Source organism: Scyliorhinus torazame, chromosome 2 (assembly GCF_047496885.1).
Source record: "Scyliorhinus torazame isolate Kashiwa2021f chromosome 2, sScyTor2.1, whole genome shotgun sequence".
In the NCBI taxonomy this organism is placed as follows: domain Eukaryota; kingdom Metazoa; phylum Chordata; class Chondrichthyes; order Carcharhiniformes; family Scyliorhinidae; genus Scyliorhinus; species Scyliorhinus torazame.
The window spans coordinates 236,847,366-236,866,125 of NC_092708.1; the positions used below are offsets into that span (position 1 = coordinate 236,847,366).

Below are 18,760 nucleotides of genomic sequence, written 5' to 3' on the forward strand. Positions count from 1 at the left end.
CTCTTGCTGTAGGACCACTGTGCCCAAGAGGCAGGAGGTGTGGGGGACAGAGGGCAACAGGGGCTGGGGGTGCAGGCTGGTCCGCTGTGAAGAATAACATACAATAGGTTTGTTTCGATCTCACTAGCTTTCGGAGCGCCCCGAAAGCTAGTGACATCGAAACAAACCTGTTGGACTTTAACCTGGTGTTGTAAGACTTTGTACTGTGCTCACCCCAGTCCAACGCCAGCATCTCCACATCAAGAATAACGTGTCAGAGGCATTGCATGTATCAGGTGTAACATATTTTAATTGTGAATAATCAAAACCCTCATTGTCTCTAGTTACAGATGGTGCCACCCCACGGTGCCCCCCACCCCAGTGCCCACTCAGTGATTCTCAATATCCTTAAGCTTCTGTAGTCGACACGGCACAGTGGTTAGCACTGTTGCTTCAGAGCACCAGGGTCCCAGGGTCGATTCCCGGCTTGGGTCACTGTCTGTGTCGAGTCTACACGTTCTCCCCGTGTGTGCGTGGGTTTCCTCCGGGTGCTCCGGTTTCCTCCCACAGTCCAAAGATGTGCAGGTTAGGTGGATTGGACATTCTGAATTCTCCTTCTGTGTACCCGAACAGGCGCCGGAATATGGCGACTATGGGATTTTCACAGTAACTTCATTGCAGTGTTAATGTAACTGTGCTTGTGACAATAAAGATTATTATATTATAGTCTGCTGCTATATCTAGGTGTGTCCCCAGGATGCACATCAGAGGTCCAGGCAGCCTGCTGCTTCTCACGCCCTGTGGCCTTTTGATGCCCTTGGCAGATGACCTTTGGAGGGTCTGGAGTCGGACGGCACCGGCTGACTTACCGGTGTCACTGGCATCACCGTGCCACTCTGTTCTGCCCGCTGCCCATGAGATGCGTGGTGTCAGGAGTGCCCCACCAATGTCCACCTGTGCCTGGGTCATGCTCTGGAGTACCCCACCAATGTCCACCTGCATCTGGGATACGTCGCCCAGTGAGTGGGAAATGCTGTCGAGGCCCTCAGCCATGGTCGTCTGATTGATCTCATTCAGTATCTGATCAGCTTCAGTCGCAATGCTTTAACCACTCTGATGGCTGTCGTCTGACAGGATGGATCTAGTTAACCAGATTATGGATTAGGAGTAGGAGTAGGTCGCTCAGTCTCTCGATTCTGCTCTGCCATTCAATAATATCATGATTTGATTGTAACCTCCCACCTACCCCCGATAACCTTTCACTCCTTGTTTATCAAAAGTCTACCTACTTCGGTCTTAAAAATATTCAAAGACTCTGGGCGGGATTCTTCAATCCCGCGGCAGAGTGTCCATGCCGTCGTAAACGCCGTCGCGTTTTACGACGGTGTAAACGGGCCGCTCCGACATCTAATACTAGCCCCTACAGGGGACCAGCACGGAGCTGGAGCGGTTCGCGCCGCTCCAGCTGCAGATCCTGGCGCGAACTGTGCGCCGCGGGATCCACGCATGCGCAGTTGCTCCGGCGCCAACGTGGACATGCGCAGTGGCACCGGCGCCAATATGTGCATGCACAGTGGCCTCCTTCAACGTGCCGGCCCCGACGCAACATGGCGCAGGGCTAGAGGGGCCGGAAAGGAGGCCCCCAGCCACAGAGGTCGGCCCGCCGATCGGTGAGCCCTGATCGGGGGCTGGGCCCCATCGGAGGCCCCCCCCCCGGGGGTCGGAGCCCCCCCCCCCCCCCCCACAGGCCGCCCCCCCACCCTGCGCGCAGAGTTCCCGCCAGCTGCGACCAGGTGTGGACGCCGCCGGCAGGACTCCGCATTTTTAGAGCGGCCACTCGGCCCATCCAGGCTGGAGAATCGGCGGCCCGGCCGCGTAGAGCGGCCCGCGACCGGCACCGCGCCAAACACGCTGGTGCCCATTCTCCGCTCTGCGGAGAATCCCGTGCCGGCGTTGGGGCAGCGTGGCGCGGTTGCGGGGAATCTCCGGCCTGGTGCGGGCCTGAGAGAATCCCGCCCTCTGCTTCCACTGCCTTTTCAGGAAGAAAGTTCCAATGACTCATCACCCTCTGAGAGACTTCTCCTCATTTCTGTCTTAAATGCATGACCTCTTATTTTTAAACAGTGACCCCTGGCTCAAGTCTCTCCCTCAAGAGGAAACATCCTCTCCACATCCAATACCCCTCAGGATCTTATATGTTTCAACCAAGTCGCCTCTTACTCTTCTAAACTCCAGCGGATACAAGCCTCGCCTATTCAGCCTTTCCTCATAAGACAACCTGCCCATTATTGGTAGGAGTGCAATAAAATCTGAACTGCTTCTAATGCACCAACTGTAGGAGTGATTGAGTGGCCTGTCACCAGATGTTCATTTGGTCAGCAATCGTGGTAATGAAGCAGCAGCAGTCGAGAGGCACACAAGTGTGTGGTGATTTGATTCCATCAGCTAAATGGGGGAGGATGGGGTTCGTCATTGACACATCAGGGTGACACTATGGTATCAACAGAACCCCAGCATGGTAGATCCAAAATGTAGTCTGGAGGTGCACCATTGGAGTTCAACTCAGGTACTTGTGTAGGCTGGATGTGGCCAATTGGGGCACTCTTATGGTAACACCATGGTCAAAATGGATACAACTACCAAGGGATGCAAAGGGCGGGAATCAATTTCCAACTTGCAGACACGCAGCTGACAAACAGTCTGTGCTGATGGTACTGCACTGTTTGTAGCTGAGGTTATTGATTCAAAACTGGGAGTATAGATTGATCTCTGGACAGCCTCTAACAGAAATGGTCAATTTTCAGCTAAGTAACTGTATCATCAGCACTGCACAGATCTGTTCTGAGAGTGTCACTGATGTGAAGTTTAATCAATAACTTGGCATCATGAATGATCATCATATCACTAACTGCACTGAGGAGTTCCAGGTATGTAATGCACATTTGGTGAACAATTAACTTAGTGCAATGTGCAATCATCAACTGGTTTCCAACAAAAATATAACTAGTAGTGTCCCTGAATAATAATTCAAACATTTGTAGATATTTTGCTGTCGCCTTGCAGTTGCACAGCAGCCTCAATGTTGAGAGTTGAAGATCTTTCGAGATCGAGAAAAGTTTAATTACACAATCTGTTGAAATTCCTTTTTCTTTTCCTAATTTAAAGCTACGTCTTTTCTTTTACTGTAGATTTAATTCCAAATCAATATAAACTGCTTCTGAAGATTGACAATTAAACGTTTTCTTGCTCTGAAAACAAGTGTTGGCACCAATCAGTCTTTCACTAAGCGGGTTACATTCCTGATGTAAACATACAATATTATTTATTTAAAAATAAAGGCAGAATGTCAGCACAGCAAATTGGAATCATAGCATGATACTGCATAGAAAGAGACCATTCAGCCCATGTACCTTTGTTGACTCTTTAAAATAAATTTAGAAAACCTAATTACTTTTTTCCAATTAAGGGGCAATTTAGCGTGGCCAATCTGCCTAACCTGCTCATCTTTGGGTCGTGGGGGCGAAACCCACGCAAACACGGGGAGAATGTACAAACTCCACACGGACAGTGACCCAGTGCCGGGGTTCGAACCTGGGACCTCGTCGCCATGAGGCAGCAGGGCTATCCACTGCACCACCATGCTGCCCTTTCTTGACTCTTTTAAAGAACTACCCAGTTAGGTACAGCCTCCTGCCTGGGCCCCATTGCCCTGGAAATATTTCCTATCCATGCATTTATCCAATTTCCTTTTAAAATTACTGTTGAATCAGGTTCCACCAACCCCTTTCATAACAATCCGCTATGTCAAAAAAAATTCTCATTTCACCTCCAGTTCTTTTGCCAATTATTTTCAATCCGCATTCTCTGATCACCAACAGTTCCGGCACTGGATACAGCTACTCCTTATTTTCTGCACCAAAGCTCTTCATGATTTTGATCATTTTTTTTTTTTAATAATATTTTATTAAGGTATTTGAAAATTTTCACAACAGTAACATAAACAATGACATCAACATGGTAAAATAAACATTTACCCCCCCCACCCAGCCCAATCTTCACACAACTCAACCAAACAACAACAATCCCCCCCCCCCCCCCGCCCCCTTTGGAATTCTGCATCTGCTGACATTTCAATTTTCCCCGAGAAAGTCAACGAACGGCTGCCACCTCCGGGAGAAACCTAACATTGACCCTCTTAAGGTGAACTTTATTTTCTCGAGACTGAGAAACCCAGCCATGTCACTAACCCAGGTCTCTACACTCGGGGGCTTCCAGTCCCTCCACATTAACAAGATCCGTCTCCGGGCTACCAGGAAGGCAAAGGCCAAGACGTCGGCCTCTTTCGCCCCCTGAACTCCTGGATCTTCCAACACTCCAAAGATGGCTACCTCTGGACTCGGCACCACCCGTGTTTTTAGTACCGTGGACATTGCCTTCGCAAAATCCTGCCCAAACCCTCTAAGCTTTGGGCATGCCCAAAACATGTGGACATGATTTGCTGGGCTTCCCGCGCACTTCGCACACCTATCCTCAACCCCAAAGAACTTACTCATCTGAGCCGCTGTCATGTGTGTCCGGTGGACTACCTTAAATTGTACCAGCTAAGCCTGGTGCATGATGAGGAGGTATTAACCCTGCTCAGGGCATCCTAGCTCGTCCTCCCACTTGCCCTTAAGCTCCTCCACCAGAGTTTCCTCCGCCTCCGAAAGCTCCTGGTAAATATCCGATCCCTTCCCCTCTCCCACCCAGGTACTGGAAACTACTCTATCCTGTATCCCCCATGGCGGCAGCAGCGGAAAGGCCGGAACCTGCTTTCTCAGGAAGTCTCGCACCTGCAAATACTCAAAACCATTCCCTGTTGGCAATTTAAATTTATCCTCCAAAGCTTTCAAGCTGGGAAAGCTCCCGTCTATAAATAGATCCCCCATTCTTCCAATTCCTGCCCTCTGCCAACTCCGGAACCCGCCATTTAGCCTGCCCGGTACAAACCTGTGGTCATTATAAATCGGGGTCCAAATTGATGCTCCCTCCACTCTCTTATATCTCCTCCATTGCCCCCAGATCCTCAGAGCCGCCATTAGCACCGGACTTGTGGAGTATCGGGCCGGCGAGAACAGCAGAGGTGCTCCCAGACTGGTGTCTTTGCATGACACCGCCTCCATCCGCTCCCATGCCGACCCCTCCCCCACCACCCACTTCCTGATCATGGCTATATTAGCCGCCCAGTAATAATTGCAGAAGTTCGGCAGCGCCAACCCACCCTCCCCCCGACTGCGCTCCAGCAACACTTTCCTCACTCGCGGGGCTTTACTCGCCCACACAAAGCCCAAAATAATCTTATTCACCCGCTTGAAAATGGCCGTAGGGATGAAGATGGGGAGGCACTGAAAGACAAACAGAAATCTGGGGAGGACGGTCATTTTCACGGTCTGTACCCTCCCCGCCAGTGATAGTGGGAGCATGTCCCATCTCTTAAAGTCCCCTTCCATTTGTTCTACCAACTGGGATAGGTTTAACTTGTGTAGTACCTCCCATTTCCGGGCCACATGGATTCCCAGATATCGACAGCTCTTCCCTACCATTCTAAGCGGCAGCTCTCCCAGTCTCTTCTCCTCCCCTTTCCTGGATCGTAAACATCTCACTTTTCCCCATGTTCAATTTATATCCCGAAAAATTGCCAAATTCACGATTTTGATCATTTCTAATAAATCCTCTCCTCTGTTCTGAGAAGAACGAACCCTAGCATTACTAATCCCCCCCTTATAACCAAAGTTTCTCATCTCTGGTACCATTCTAGTAAATCTCTCCTGTGTTCTCTCTAAGGACTTGACATCCCTTCTAAAGTGTGATAAAGAAGTGAGGAATAGGACCAGGAGTAGGTCTCAAGCTTGATCTTCAAGCTTGCTTGGCCCATTCAATCAGGCCGTGGCTGACATTTTTAGTCCTTGTTTATGCCTTATCTCCATATCCTTAACATGCTGTTCAAAAGTGCTATAGTTTATAGATTCGTGGGTTTGAATCCGCAGGTTCCCTGTCTATAGCATGGCTATGGGTGAGCAGATACCAGGGGCTTGTCCAGGGACGAGGGGAGAATCTAAGGCCACCTCAAGTCTAGCATTTAAACCTCCTGAAGCATAACACTCAGTTTAGTGGAAATGTCAAATACTTTATGTACAAATAAACAGATTGTAACAATTATCTGGAATCAAATACAATTCTCCAGCAAATTTACATTGCGTATGGTGTTCTGCACTAGAATTGCAAAGTGTATGTGTTACATAATATGTTTCAGTTGATTGTTTAACACAATAAAAGAACAATCTTTGCACCATAACAAACAGCTGAGTTGGAATATTCTTTTTCAAATGCAGAGGATAAAGGTGTGAAAACAGAAATAACAGCACACTACCAAAAATACCAAAAGATTGCCACTAGAATTACCAGGCTGTGGAATGTAGAAGCTATGCATTAATCAATTGTTAAGAATGTTAAATGTCTCAAAGATTAAAATGATTACCCAGTCATGTAGGTGCATAATCAAAGGTGGTAATTGGCTGAAGTTACTAATTTGTTGCAGCATTATAGAGTGCTGTTCTCTATCAGTAATGATGGGAAAGGTCAGGTTACTTCATTCTCGGTTTTATAATAGAGTCATCTCTTTCAGTGTCATATTAAAATCCTTATGAACTCGAGGCCACTCACTGGGAAGATTCCTTATTAAGTCTACAACAAAATGTTCAATATAAAAAATAAAAACTCCCCTGCAGCAGAAGAGCTCTAAATCAATGCTAATCAAAAATCTGTTTCAGATAACAGATTTAATCAGACACCTCCATTTTTCTTGCACCATTAATCCCATTGCCAATAGAATGCGATCCAATTTATGGTTTAATTTGGGTTAATGACCATCATTATGCCATCAGTGGGTCACCAACTTAATCAAGACTTAAAAAGACCCTTTGTAAGTTCATTTACGGGGTTAATTCTCTCAGCAATTGTGAACAGTCTTGCAAATTACAGTTTGAAGAGAAATCCGAGGTTGAAATTTAGTTTTTACCCCCGATGTTCATCTACACGATCTATTAAGCCTTTGATAACTCCACTCTGAACCAGTCATCAGGACAGTCACAAAATCCACCAAAGTCCCATTTCGTCCTCTTTAGCTCCCCCAAGTGATTAAATGTCTTTGTCTCTGGCTCCGTGTCTCACCAGTAAATCCAAGATGGGGAACGTACACAGGGGCTGTTTAGCACAGGGCTAAATCGCTGGCTTTGAAAGCAGACCAAGGCAGGCCAGCAGCACGGTTCAATTCCTGTACCAGCCTCCCCGAACAGGCACCGGAATGTGGCGTCTAGGGGCTTTTCACAGTAACTTCATTTGAAGCCTACTTGTGACAATAAGTGATTTTCATTTTTCAGGAACTAAGCTGGTGTGTGAAGCCAAAGCCAACACATGGAGCTTTTCTTCATTGAGAGAATTTATTGATTTGTTTACTCTCACAGCTCTCCTCCCACTCAACCCAGTGACCCAGCTATCTCCTATTTATGTGCTCAAAGACAATTAATATCCATCGCCTACTTCTCTTAACCTTAACAATGTAATTTTCATTTACAAACCGTAACAATATAATTGGCAGTGAACTTTCAAGCAGGTGGATCGAAACTATGCCCCACCACTGTCCTCGCTGTCCATTACATATATCACAGGTACACACAGCACGCTTCCCCATAAATAAACAGTATTGTCTGAAAAGAAAACTGACAAATGGGCTGGATCTGACCTAATAGGAAGAAATGATTATACTTCAAATCTAGGTTCAGGTGGTTAAAGATGTTTTTAAAAAATGCTTAGTAGGGAAATGGACTGCATTTGACTGTCAAACGTGGACAACAATCCTTTACATCGGCACTGCAATGTGCAGCGTACTAGTATATTTTGTGCTGTCTTCAAGATGGACAATTTTTAAAAGTATAGTTACAAACCTCAGTCACCAGTCCTGGAGAATCTTGTACTTTCAAATTATTATTTTCTAGCTCCCTGTGGATTGTAATATCGACCCATAAAATAAAGCTCCAAAATTGTACAATGCAATTATCTAACTTATGGTTCAAATTTAAAACTTCAAATTGGATAATGCAATTAAGCACCAGATTCCTGATCAGCCATGTGATGGAAAGAAAGTTGGAGCCTCCACCATGACTCTCAATAGCTCCAGACAGACAACAACATTCATGCAAAAAGTGCGTGTTGCCACAGCAAACTGGAATCCATGAATGAACTGTAACACCACAACACATTTCCTTGTTCTTTCTTCTATCTTCCTCCATCTTCCCATCCTTTAGGCTAAACAATTTCCTCCCACAATCTTGCATAACATTAATCACAATTCGTTTGCCATAACATCAAATTGGTGTTAAGAGAAACTTTGCTGTTCCCACAATTACAATGCCAAGACTATTTTTGAGGAGATTTTAAACAGTTGCTTGGTAGTACAAAACTTCTATATATCCGAAAAGAGACACAAGTTGCTGAAGCTTTCAGTCTTGACTTAGGACAAATGTAAGAATCCCAAATGTTTAACTATCACAACGATTTATGCTACCGGAGAAAATGGTACTGACTAGTTGGCAAGTTGACTCTGATTGGCTGAGGTGCTGCCATGGAGAAGGCAACAGGGAACTATATGCTCCCCAAGCTCCCGGGTAATTCAAAGATTAGATGTTAGTTGTGATTTTGTAATTGGGAGCACGATCTGAATAATCCTGAATGCTACACCAAGAACAAATTTGAAATAATCAGTCGAGCTCATAACGTGGCTCGTTACACTTGTTAAAAGTAACATATATTCATATGCAAGTAGTCTCTCCCGACAAACAAAAATAATACATTCAAGCGTTGTACATTTTTTAAATTACCTGGAAGCGTGGGGGACCTATTGTGCCATGTTGCTTTCTCCATGGCAGCACTTTGGCAAATCAGACTCAACCTACCAACCAATCAGTGCCCTTTTTTCTTGTGATACAAATTGTTGTGATTGTTTGAAATTTGGCATTCTTGTGTTTGTCCTGATGAGTGCAAGACGAAAAGCTGCAGCAACATTTCTCTCTTCTCAGCAAGAATTTAAGTGGCATAGAGTTCCACAGGTGATTAACGTGGCAGTGTAAGCAAATAAAGCTCTAAAAACAGCAACTGAATCCTTAGTTTTATATCTAAAGCCATGAAACACAGGTACATGCATTATTGTTAACAAAAAACAGAAAATTCTGAAAACACTCATCATATCTGACTAAAGGTCATTGATGTGAAATGACAGCTCTGTTTCTCTTGTCACTGATGCGGTCAGATCTTCTGAGAATTTCAAGCACTTTGTTTTTATTTCAAATTTCCAGTATTTGCAGGGATCAGTATTTGGGGAATGTTAAATTTGCACATGACCTTGGCACTCATATTAATTATTGGTCTCGGTAAGTTGAGCGAAGGGTGTTTTAAAGAAATTCAGGTTTTATCCGAATGGTTATTTTAAAAAAAAACATTCTGTTCAAGAAAGACAGAAAGGAAACAAATGCCAACAGGGTTAATCAAAGGATTGTAGGAAAACAGAGGAGAATGCACTTATAAAGGATTTCAGAGAAAGTTTGGAAGAATAGAGTGGCTGTGGATGGCGGGAGATGAGTACATGAGGCGTTTATCAAATAGGTTGTGGAAGTTAGAGGTTTACTGATAAATGTCAAGGAGACGGGCATAAGGGGCATGGCAGAGTATCGCAGAAGTTGTCAGGGAAGATGTGACTCGGAGGTCAGGAGTGACAAACGGTGGATTGCCGTCCCTAGCTTGATGCCTAACTACAGAGCAGGAAGGTGAGTACAGGCAGGCCAGGGTTGGTCAATAGGAGGAAATGATGGTGGCAAGTGGAAAGTAGGAAAATGACACTGGGCCAGGAATATGCCAGCGCAGAAAGTATGATTGGATTAAAAAACAAAAATCATCTGGAGGGAAACTAAAAACTGAAGGGCTTAAAAAATATGGAAATTTTAGCGTTAAAAACAAAGAAGTCGGGACAAAGCAGGCCACAGCACCACCAGTGGTGGCAATTCTGCGATTGCAGAATAAAAAACAAATAGGGTCTTTCAATTATAAATGTTTACATAGTAATCTTACATTGTGTGACATATTAGGATTATTGAAAACCTTTGACCACAGAAGGTAAGGATTATGAACAAAAACCATGCGTGACGTGCACAGCTTTTTAATAATACCTAGTTGCTACATAAGTAGAGTCCTGCCCAAAGGGCAAACCTTTGAAACACCTTTCCATTGTGAGTTTTTGCCCCCAAATCATCTCTTTTTTTTCATCTCTTAATGAGTCTGGAGAAGGGGGTGTAGATAGCCTGGGTCACATTGTGATCCAAAAAGACGAGGTGTTGGGTGTCTTAAAAAATATTAAGGTAGCTAAGTCCCCAGGGCCTGATGGGATCTACCCCAGAATACTGAAGGAGGCTGGAGAGGAAATTGCTGAGGCCTTGACAGAAATCTTTGGATCCTCGCTGTCTTCAGGGGATGTCCCGGAGGACTGGAGAATAGCCAATGTTGTTCCTCTGTTTAAGAAGGGTAGCAAGGATAATCCCGGGAACTACAGGCCGGTGAGCCTTACTTCAGTGGTAGGGAAATTACTGGAGAGAATTCTTCGAGACAGGATCTACTCCCATTTGGAAGCAAATGGACGTATTAGTGAGAGGCAGCACGGTTTTGTGAAGGGGAGGTCGTGTCTCACTAACTTGATAGAGTTTTTCGAGGAGGTCACTAAGATGATTGATGCAGGTAGGGCAGTAGATGTTGTCTATATGGACTTCAGTAAGGCCTTTGACAAGGTCCCTCATGGTAGACTAGTACAAAAGGTGAAGTCACACGGGATCAGGGGTGAGCTGGCAAGGTGGATACAGAACTGGCTAGGCCATAGAAGGCAGAGAGTAGCAATGGAGGGATGCTTTTCTAATTGGAGGGCTGTGACCAGTGGTGTTCCACAGGGATCAGTGCTGGGACCTTTGCTCTTTGTAGTATATATAAATGATTTGGAGGAAAATGTAACTGGTCTGATTAGTAAGTTTGCAGACGTCACAAAGGTTGGTGGAATTGCGGATAGCGATGAGGACTGTCGGAGGATACAGCAGGATTTAGATTGTCTGGAGACTTGGGCGGAGAGATGGCAGATGGAGTTTAATCCGGACAAATGTGAGGTAATGCATTTTGGAAGGTCTAATGCAGGTAGGGAATATACAGTGAATGGTAGAACCCTCAAGAGTATTGAAAGTAAAAGAGATCTAGGAGTACAGGTCCACAGGTCATTGAAAGGGGCAACACAGGTGGAGAAGGTAGTCAAGAAGGCATACGGCATGCTTGCCTTCATTGGCCGGGGCATTGAGTATAAGAATTGGCAAGTCATGTTGCAGCTGTATAGAACCTTAGTTAGGCCACACTTGGAGTATAGTGTTCAATTCTGGTCGCCACACTACCAGAAGGATGTGGAGGCTTTAGAGAGGGTGCAGAAGAGATTTACCAGAATGTTGCCTGGTATGGAGGGCATTAGCTATGAGGAGCGATTGAATAAACTCGGTTTGTTCTCACTGGAACGAAGGAGGTTGAGGGGAGACCTGATAGAGGTATACAAAATTATGAGGGGCATAGACAGAGTGGATAGTCAGAGGCTTTTCCCCAGGGTAGAGGGGTCAATTACTAGGGGGCATAGGTTTAAGGTGAGAGGGGCAAGGTTTAGAGTAGATGTACGAGGCAAGTTTTTTACGCAGAGGGTAGTGGGTGCCTGGAACTCGCTACCGGAGGAGGTAGTGGAAGCAGGGACGATAGGGACATTTAAGGGGCATCTTGACAAATATATGAATAGGATGGGAATAGAAGGATACGGACCCAGGAAGTGTAGAAGATTGTAGTTTAGTCGGGCAGCATGGTCGGCACGGGCTTGGAGGGCCGAAGGGCCTGTTCCTGTGCTGTACATTTCTTTGTTCTTTGTAACATGTATCATTACTTTTGCCATTGGTCTCTTAAGTGGTACCTTATTAAATGCACTTTTGAAAAATCGGTTTAAACCATATATATGATATTTCCTTTCACTACTTCGATTGATCCTTCTATGAAGAATTGTATACAGTTGGTCAAGTACAACTCGCCTTTAAGAAATCCATGCTGACTGGTCCAAGTGTTTGTGACATGACAATGTTAAAAATATTAGCATAACGAAGAAAATACGTGAAAGCTGCTGCTTTATTAAAGAGACTCACAACAATCATCAACTTTGGCTAGTGCTTTTACTTGGCATATGTATACTGAGACACTCACCTCTGGAGTTACATCTCTTGGGGCAAACCCAGTACCCCCAGTAGTTAAAATAAGATTCAATTCTTTATCATCGCACCATTCTATGAGAGTCTCCTGGAACAGACCACACAGTAATGCAAATTAATGCATCAGGAATAAAATATGAACATGAAAGCATGAATACATTTTCCTGTATACTTCCATACACCCATATATTTACTTAGGAGCTCAGACAGGATCTTGCACCTCTGCAAAAACAGCACATGGAAGGCAAACAATATTTTCTTCTCATCAGTTGTTGAAATACAATCGCGAGTTGCACAGGTTTGTCACATCTGCTGCTATCCCCAAGTATAGGTCCATGTTCACAGTGCAGTACCACATTAACCACGGGTTCAAATTTCCACTATCTGAAAATTTGGAGCTGAGGTGCAGTGAATGATAAATTATAAGTATTATGGACTTGTTTCTCTTTGTTGTTGATAATATCACTGGGCTTCTAGCCCAGGCTAATTCTCTGGGGACATGGGTTCAATGGTGGGATTTAAATTTGATTAATAAATCTGAAATATAAAGCTTGTCTCAGTTATAGTGACCATAAAACTATCATAAAAACTCATCTGGTTCATTGAAGCCTTTTAGGGAAGGAAATTTGCCATGCTTAGCATAACTCCAGACCCAGCAATGTGGGTGACTCTTAGCTGTCCTCTGAAATGGCTGAGCAAGCCATTCAGTTCAAAGGGCAATTAGGGATGGGCAACAAATGCTGGCCATGTCAGCAACACCAACACCCATGAAAGAATAAAAAAGAGCTATTAGATGCAGAGCTTTTATGAATAGAGATATGGTTCAGACGGAGTTAAGCAGCTGAAACAAATAAGTGTTTTGCTTCTGGTGGCTAAAACTGCAATGACAGTAAATAAGGCGTGGGGTTTACTGAGCAACTCGCTGTGTGTTTCGTGGCGGCGAGAGGCGGCCCACCATTGTCCGGCGGTGGGATCTTGTGGTCCCGCCATCGTCAATGTGGTTTCTTGTTGAATGTATCCCACGTCGCCGGGAAACCTGCAGTGGGGGTGCACTATCGGCGGCACCAGAAGATCTCGCTGGCATGGATGGCCGGAAAATCTCACCCCAGTAGTTCTTTTTAAAGGGTGAACTTGAAGTTATGTTCATACATCACAATTTCTAAAGGTGCTTTAACAATTATCATTCACCATGGCACAGTAGTGAGCACTGCTGCGTCGCAGGGCCAGGGGCCTGGGTCCAATTCCAGCCTCGTCTGTGTGGAGTTTATACTTTCGCCCTGTGTCTGTCTGCATGGGTTTCCTCCGGGTGCTCCGGTTTTCTCCCACAGTCCAAAAATGTGCTGGTTAGGTGGATTAGCCATGCTAAATTGCCCCTTAGTGTCCAAAGGTATACAGGTTAGGAGGGGTTACAGGATTACTGGAATAGGGCGAGGGAATGGGCCTAGATAGGGTGCTCTTTCAGAGGGTAGGTGCAGACTCAATGGGTTGAATGACCTCCTTCAGCACTTGGGGTTCTATAATACTACAAATCCAAGTTAAAAATTAAGGATCCCAATTCCTGATCCCTAGGATAAGATAAAAGAATTGATACCAAAATAGGATTCGTGAGACATTATCTCTAGATAACTCCAAATATAAATTTTGTGAATGTAGCATTCAATTTGGATCACTCTGATTCAAATTGAACATGTGTCTTGTTACGGTGTAGTAAAGATAGGGTAAAAAGCCCAACTGTATGAAAGATTGCAACGTTACCAGATGCTGTGAAAAAACTAACATGTAACTTGCAGTCTTTATTCATATCCTTCGTTATATTTCAGATGTATGATCCAAACTACACCCGACTTCATACATCCAAGCACAATGACTGCCTTACCCAAACAAATCAGAAGAAACTGTTCTGGAGAACAGCATATGAAAAGGAAAAGCATGATTTTGCTCTTTTGCCTGTCGGCATAAAGGGAAATAAATGGTAATATTTCTTGCTTGTGGGTTTTATATGATTCACAGCTATCAAGGGCAATGTAAGCTACGTCAATGGCCTTCTCTCATGATTGATCCACTTTATTTTCTTTGTTGATGTAAACAAGTGGCCAGGGAGATCATGACTTCAGCAGCAACATAGCAGTCACTTGCATTTAATCATGAGCTTGATACCTTTGTCGGGCATAGACAGCTGCTGCTAAACCTCAACATCGATTGAAGAATCTGCACAGCGCAATGTTCCCGTATTCCTCTGCCAGCTTGTTGCTGCTTAAGATCTGGTCCCGTATGTGTTGAAAATTAATTTCAGGGTTCATCAACACCTCCTGAATGGCATTTGAAGGATTTATCTATTCGGCAGTAATAAATCTCTGGGTTTATCATTGAAACCTAAAAGTTATTTCATTCTGTGAGCTTGAGGCATTTGCCCTCATACAGACTCATCCAGATGAACCAGAGTATGATTCCATCTTAAGATATAAATCAATCCAGCTCAAATTCATCTCTCTTGTCAAAAGTTGCCCTTTATCCGTTTTTTCCCTAGCTGCAGCAGTGATGGATAGAGGTTAAATGTTTGTTGAAGGTGATTACATATGGTGACATATGCTCCATGAAATATTTTTCACATTTCTTCAAGATGACGACCTGAGTCAGAATAGAAACCATGAAGACATTTTAAAACGCTTTGTGGTGGGTTTGAAATATTTGAACCCAGATGACATTTTCTGTTGCGTACAAAGTTGGGAAACAAAGAGTGCAATAATAATAATCACTATTAGTGTCAGAAATAGGCTTACATTACACTGCAATGAAGTTACTGTGAAAATCCCCTAGTCGCCATTTTCAAGTTAAGGATGGCAAAAGAAAAATTAAGTTAAGGACTTTTTGGGCGGGATTCTCTGGTCTCCGATCCTGAAATTGCATCCGGCCGGAGAATCCACGTAGGTGCCGAAATTGGGGGTGGCGCCGCTTTTGCGATGCTCCGTCCCCTCCAAAATGGCGTATTTGCAGAGTACACCGCACGCCATATGGACATCCTCAGGATGTTACCTGAGGCCCTCCCCCACAATGCTCCGCCCCCGACGGGCCGTGTTCCCGAAAGCATGGATCTCTCATGATATTTTTTGTCGGGTACTCGGCGTGGCGGCTGCGGAATGAGTCCAACGCTGCCCCAGTCAGTGGAGAACTGATCCACAGGCAGGGGGATCCTTGGCAAGGGCTGGTGGCACTGGTGGGGGGTGGTCCAGGGGTGGCGAGCCTGGCTACAGGGAGGCACTATTTGGCAGGCCAGGTCGGCATGTGGCCGGCGCCATGTTACACGGCGCAGTCGGTGCAGACCGCCGTCATGCGCATGCGCGGCCACGGACCTGGCAATTCTCTGCCATATCAGCAGCTAGAGCCGGGTGCTCTATGATACGTGCCTGCTAGCGCCCCACCAGACGAGGATCGGTGGCCGTTTTGCGCCGTATTTCGGGCGTAAAAGGGTACCATTCCCACGCCGGTGTCAGCACTTCGTCTCAGAATCGGAGAACCCAGCCCCTTCTTTTAAGCAGAACAAAGAAAAATGGGCACGGTGGTGAAGAAAGAAACTGTGGCAGGGAGTTGAAAATTGGATGGGTAGATGATCTACTCCTGAATTTGATATCACCAGATCACTGCAGATCAATATAGGTTCCAACTGAAAATGATTTATGACAGATAATCACTTATCAAATGTATGCAATTAACATTACACAGGAAGATACAATCTAGCTGCAACCATCAATTACTCATGACACCATTACTTATAATAGATTATCAATCTGTCCACTTGTGGAGAGAGAGAATTTTTCATGTATCCTCTACATACATATATTCAAGTACAATCTAAACTTAAATAAAAGAAAGAGAAAATATAATTCCTATTAATAATTCAGTTTGAAAAGACATGCAAAACTTTTATCCAATATAAACTGTTCATAACAATTACTAATAATAGTTTCAAACCAAAGACATTTTTTTCAAGGCAAATGTTTAGAAATGTAGATTATTTCCACTTTTGTGTGAAAATGCAAAGTAGCCTCTTGGCCATTCAATACGAACAGTGACAAAAAATACTGTAGCACCTGTGCAAATATAGAAATATGATATATTACAGAACTAATTATTATAATATTCAAAATGCTTAAAGTTCTAAATTTGAATTTGTTGTTAGTTTACAATTCAGTGAATTGGCCAGAATACTTTTATCACGTTTGTAACAAACCATCAAGTACTTCAGATTAAAAGCCAATAATCTGTTTCTGTGAACATGGTAACTCGTTTACAACAGGTAACTTAATCTGAAAAGAATAATTACGATAGCTGATCCTCCACTCCCAGTTTTTCCATAGAACTTAAATTGTTCAATTATAAATATGTGTTTGCTTGCTTTGGCATTGTTCCCCATTGTGGTGAGAAAATTACTGTCCATGCAATTTGCTTTGGAAAATACCTTCTCTGTGCAGAAGGTTCCTGTTCAAATCTGTGTCCAGCAAGGGTGGCATATTTTTTGGTTTGCAACTTTTAAGTTGGTTAGTTTTGAAGAAACTCCACAATGATCTCAGATTTCACAGTCTGCAGGAAAGTGATGGTGCTCACCGCTGACCTCAAGAAAATCCATCAACCAAGATCTACCAATCTCTGTGGTACGTTTTCCTAATATTAATTTGAATGTGGCACCAAGTCAAGTAGATCTCTTGGCATTCTGCAGCTGTGATGTTATCAAACATGATAAGCAGCCAATCGCACTGCAGACTTCTCATAGTCAGCAAACCAGGTAGCGAAATGCACTGGTAATCTTTTACTATTTAATCACGTTACAGAAGCTGAAATAGTAAAAAGCTAAAATTAAATTTTTAAAAATTGAAATTGATAAAACAAGTATTGCATAAATATAAAATTAGTTTTCAGATAAAAGGTTGTTCAGCGATAGATTTGGTTTACTACACCACTAAAAACCCATTACACTCATTAACAATCTAGCCAGTTTTAAAACACCCATGAGAAAATGCTGGAAAATCTCAGCAGGTTGGCAGCATCTGCAGGGAGAGAATAGAGCTAACGTTTTGAGTCCGATGACTCTTTGTCAAAGCTCTTTTGGCTCTTTTCTCTCCCTACAGATGTTGCCAGACCTGCTGAGATTTTCCAGCATTTTCTCTTTCGTTTCAGATTCCAGCATCTGCAGTAATTTTTAAAACACCCATGTTACAGCATAAAAGAGGAGGTTCTCATCAGTTCAGTGATTTCTAAAACAATAATGACTGGGTTTAGGACTTATATAGAAGACATGAAAAATCACTGGCAGCAACTTCTGGATTTCCACATTTTAACTGCGCCATGTGCGGAAATTTGAAGTTGCTGTCAGATTCACAGGGTAACAACGACAGTTTCTCCATCGATATAACTCCAAAATCCAGATCTTCAAAACCAGTTTGCAATGACAAAAACTAATCTCATTGCTGTATACCTTGAGACACATAAATGTTCATGGACATGAGAAGGGAAATGTTAGAAAAATTCTAACCCTACATGTTCTAAGTGCCCTTTATGGGTAACAACCGATCAATCATTTTGGTTGAACAATGTGCTCTATTTTGATTTTGTATTATTCTTAGAAAGAAAGTAACTCTTTGGGCAAAATGATGTACACATTTGCTGCTCTTTATGATATACATCATGGGCGAAATTCTCCGGTGTCGGCGCGATGTCCGCCGACTGGCGCCAAAAACTGCGCAAATCAGTCGGGCATTGCGCCGCCCCAAAGGTGCGAAAGTCTCCGCATCTTGGGGGGCCGAGCCCCAACCTTGCGGGGCTAGGCCCGCGCCGGACTGTTTTCCGCCCCGCCAGCTGGCGGAAAAGGCCTTTGGTGCCCCGCCAGCTGGCGCGGAAATGACATCTCCGGGCGGCGCATGCGCGGGAGCGTCAGCGGCCACTCACGGCATCCCCGCGCATGCGCTGTGGAGGGAGTCTCTTCCGCCTCCGCCATGGTGGAGACCGTGGCGAAGGTGGAAGGAAAAGAGTGCCCCCACGGCACAGGCCCGCCCGCGGATCGGTGGGCCCCGATCCCCCGGGGCCAGATCGCCCCATGCCCCCCCCCCAGGACCCCGGAGCCCGCCCGCGCCGCCTTGTCCCGCCGGTAAAGTAGGTGGTTTAATCCACGCCGGCGGGACAGGCATCCTAGCAGCGGGACTTCGGCCCATCCGGGCCAGAGAATCGCGGGGGGGGGGGGCCCGCCAACCGGCACGGCGCGATTCCCGCCCCTGCCGAATCTCCGGTTCTGGAGAATTCGGCAACCGGAGGGGGCGGGATTCACACCAGCCCCCGGCGATTCTCTGTCCCGGCGGGGGGTCGGAGAATCTCGCCCCAGATCTAACATTTTCTCTTAGTTCGTTTGTTACCCAGTTGAGTTGTTTAGGTCCAAGTGG

At 44.9% G+C, this 18,760-nt stretch overlaps 1 protein-coding gene across 16 annotated transcripts in view; it reads right to left on the reverse strand.

The window, feature by feature from the left end:
* LOC140396543 (gephyrin) overlaps positions 1–18,760 on the reverse strand; it is a 799,798-nt gene that overhangs the window by 349,579 nt on the left and 431,459 nt on the right. For 15 of the 16 annotated variants that reach the window (XM_072485277.1, XM_072485374.1, XM_072485323.1 and 12 more), the window contains exon 4: positions 12,328–12,420. The exons of the other annotated variant lie outside the window; for it this stretch is intronic. In XM_072485277.1, coding sequence (XP_072341378.1) covers positions 12,328–12,420 — 93 coding nt within the window. The remainder of the gene's footprint in view (positions 1–12,327; positions 12,421–18,760) is intronic. 16 annotated transcript variants of the gene reach the window in all.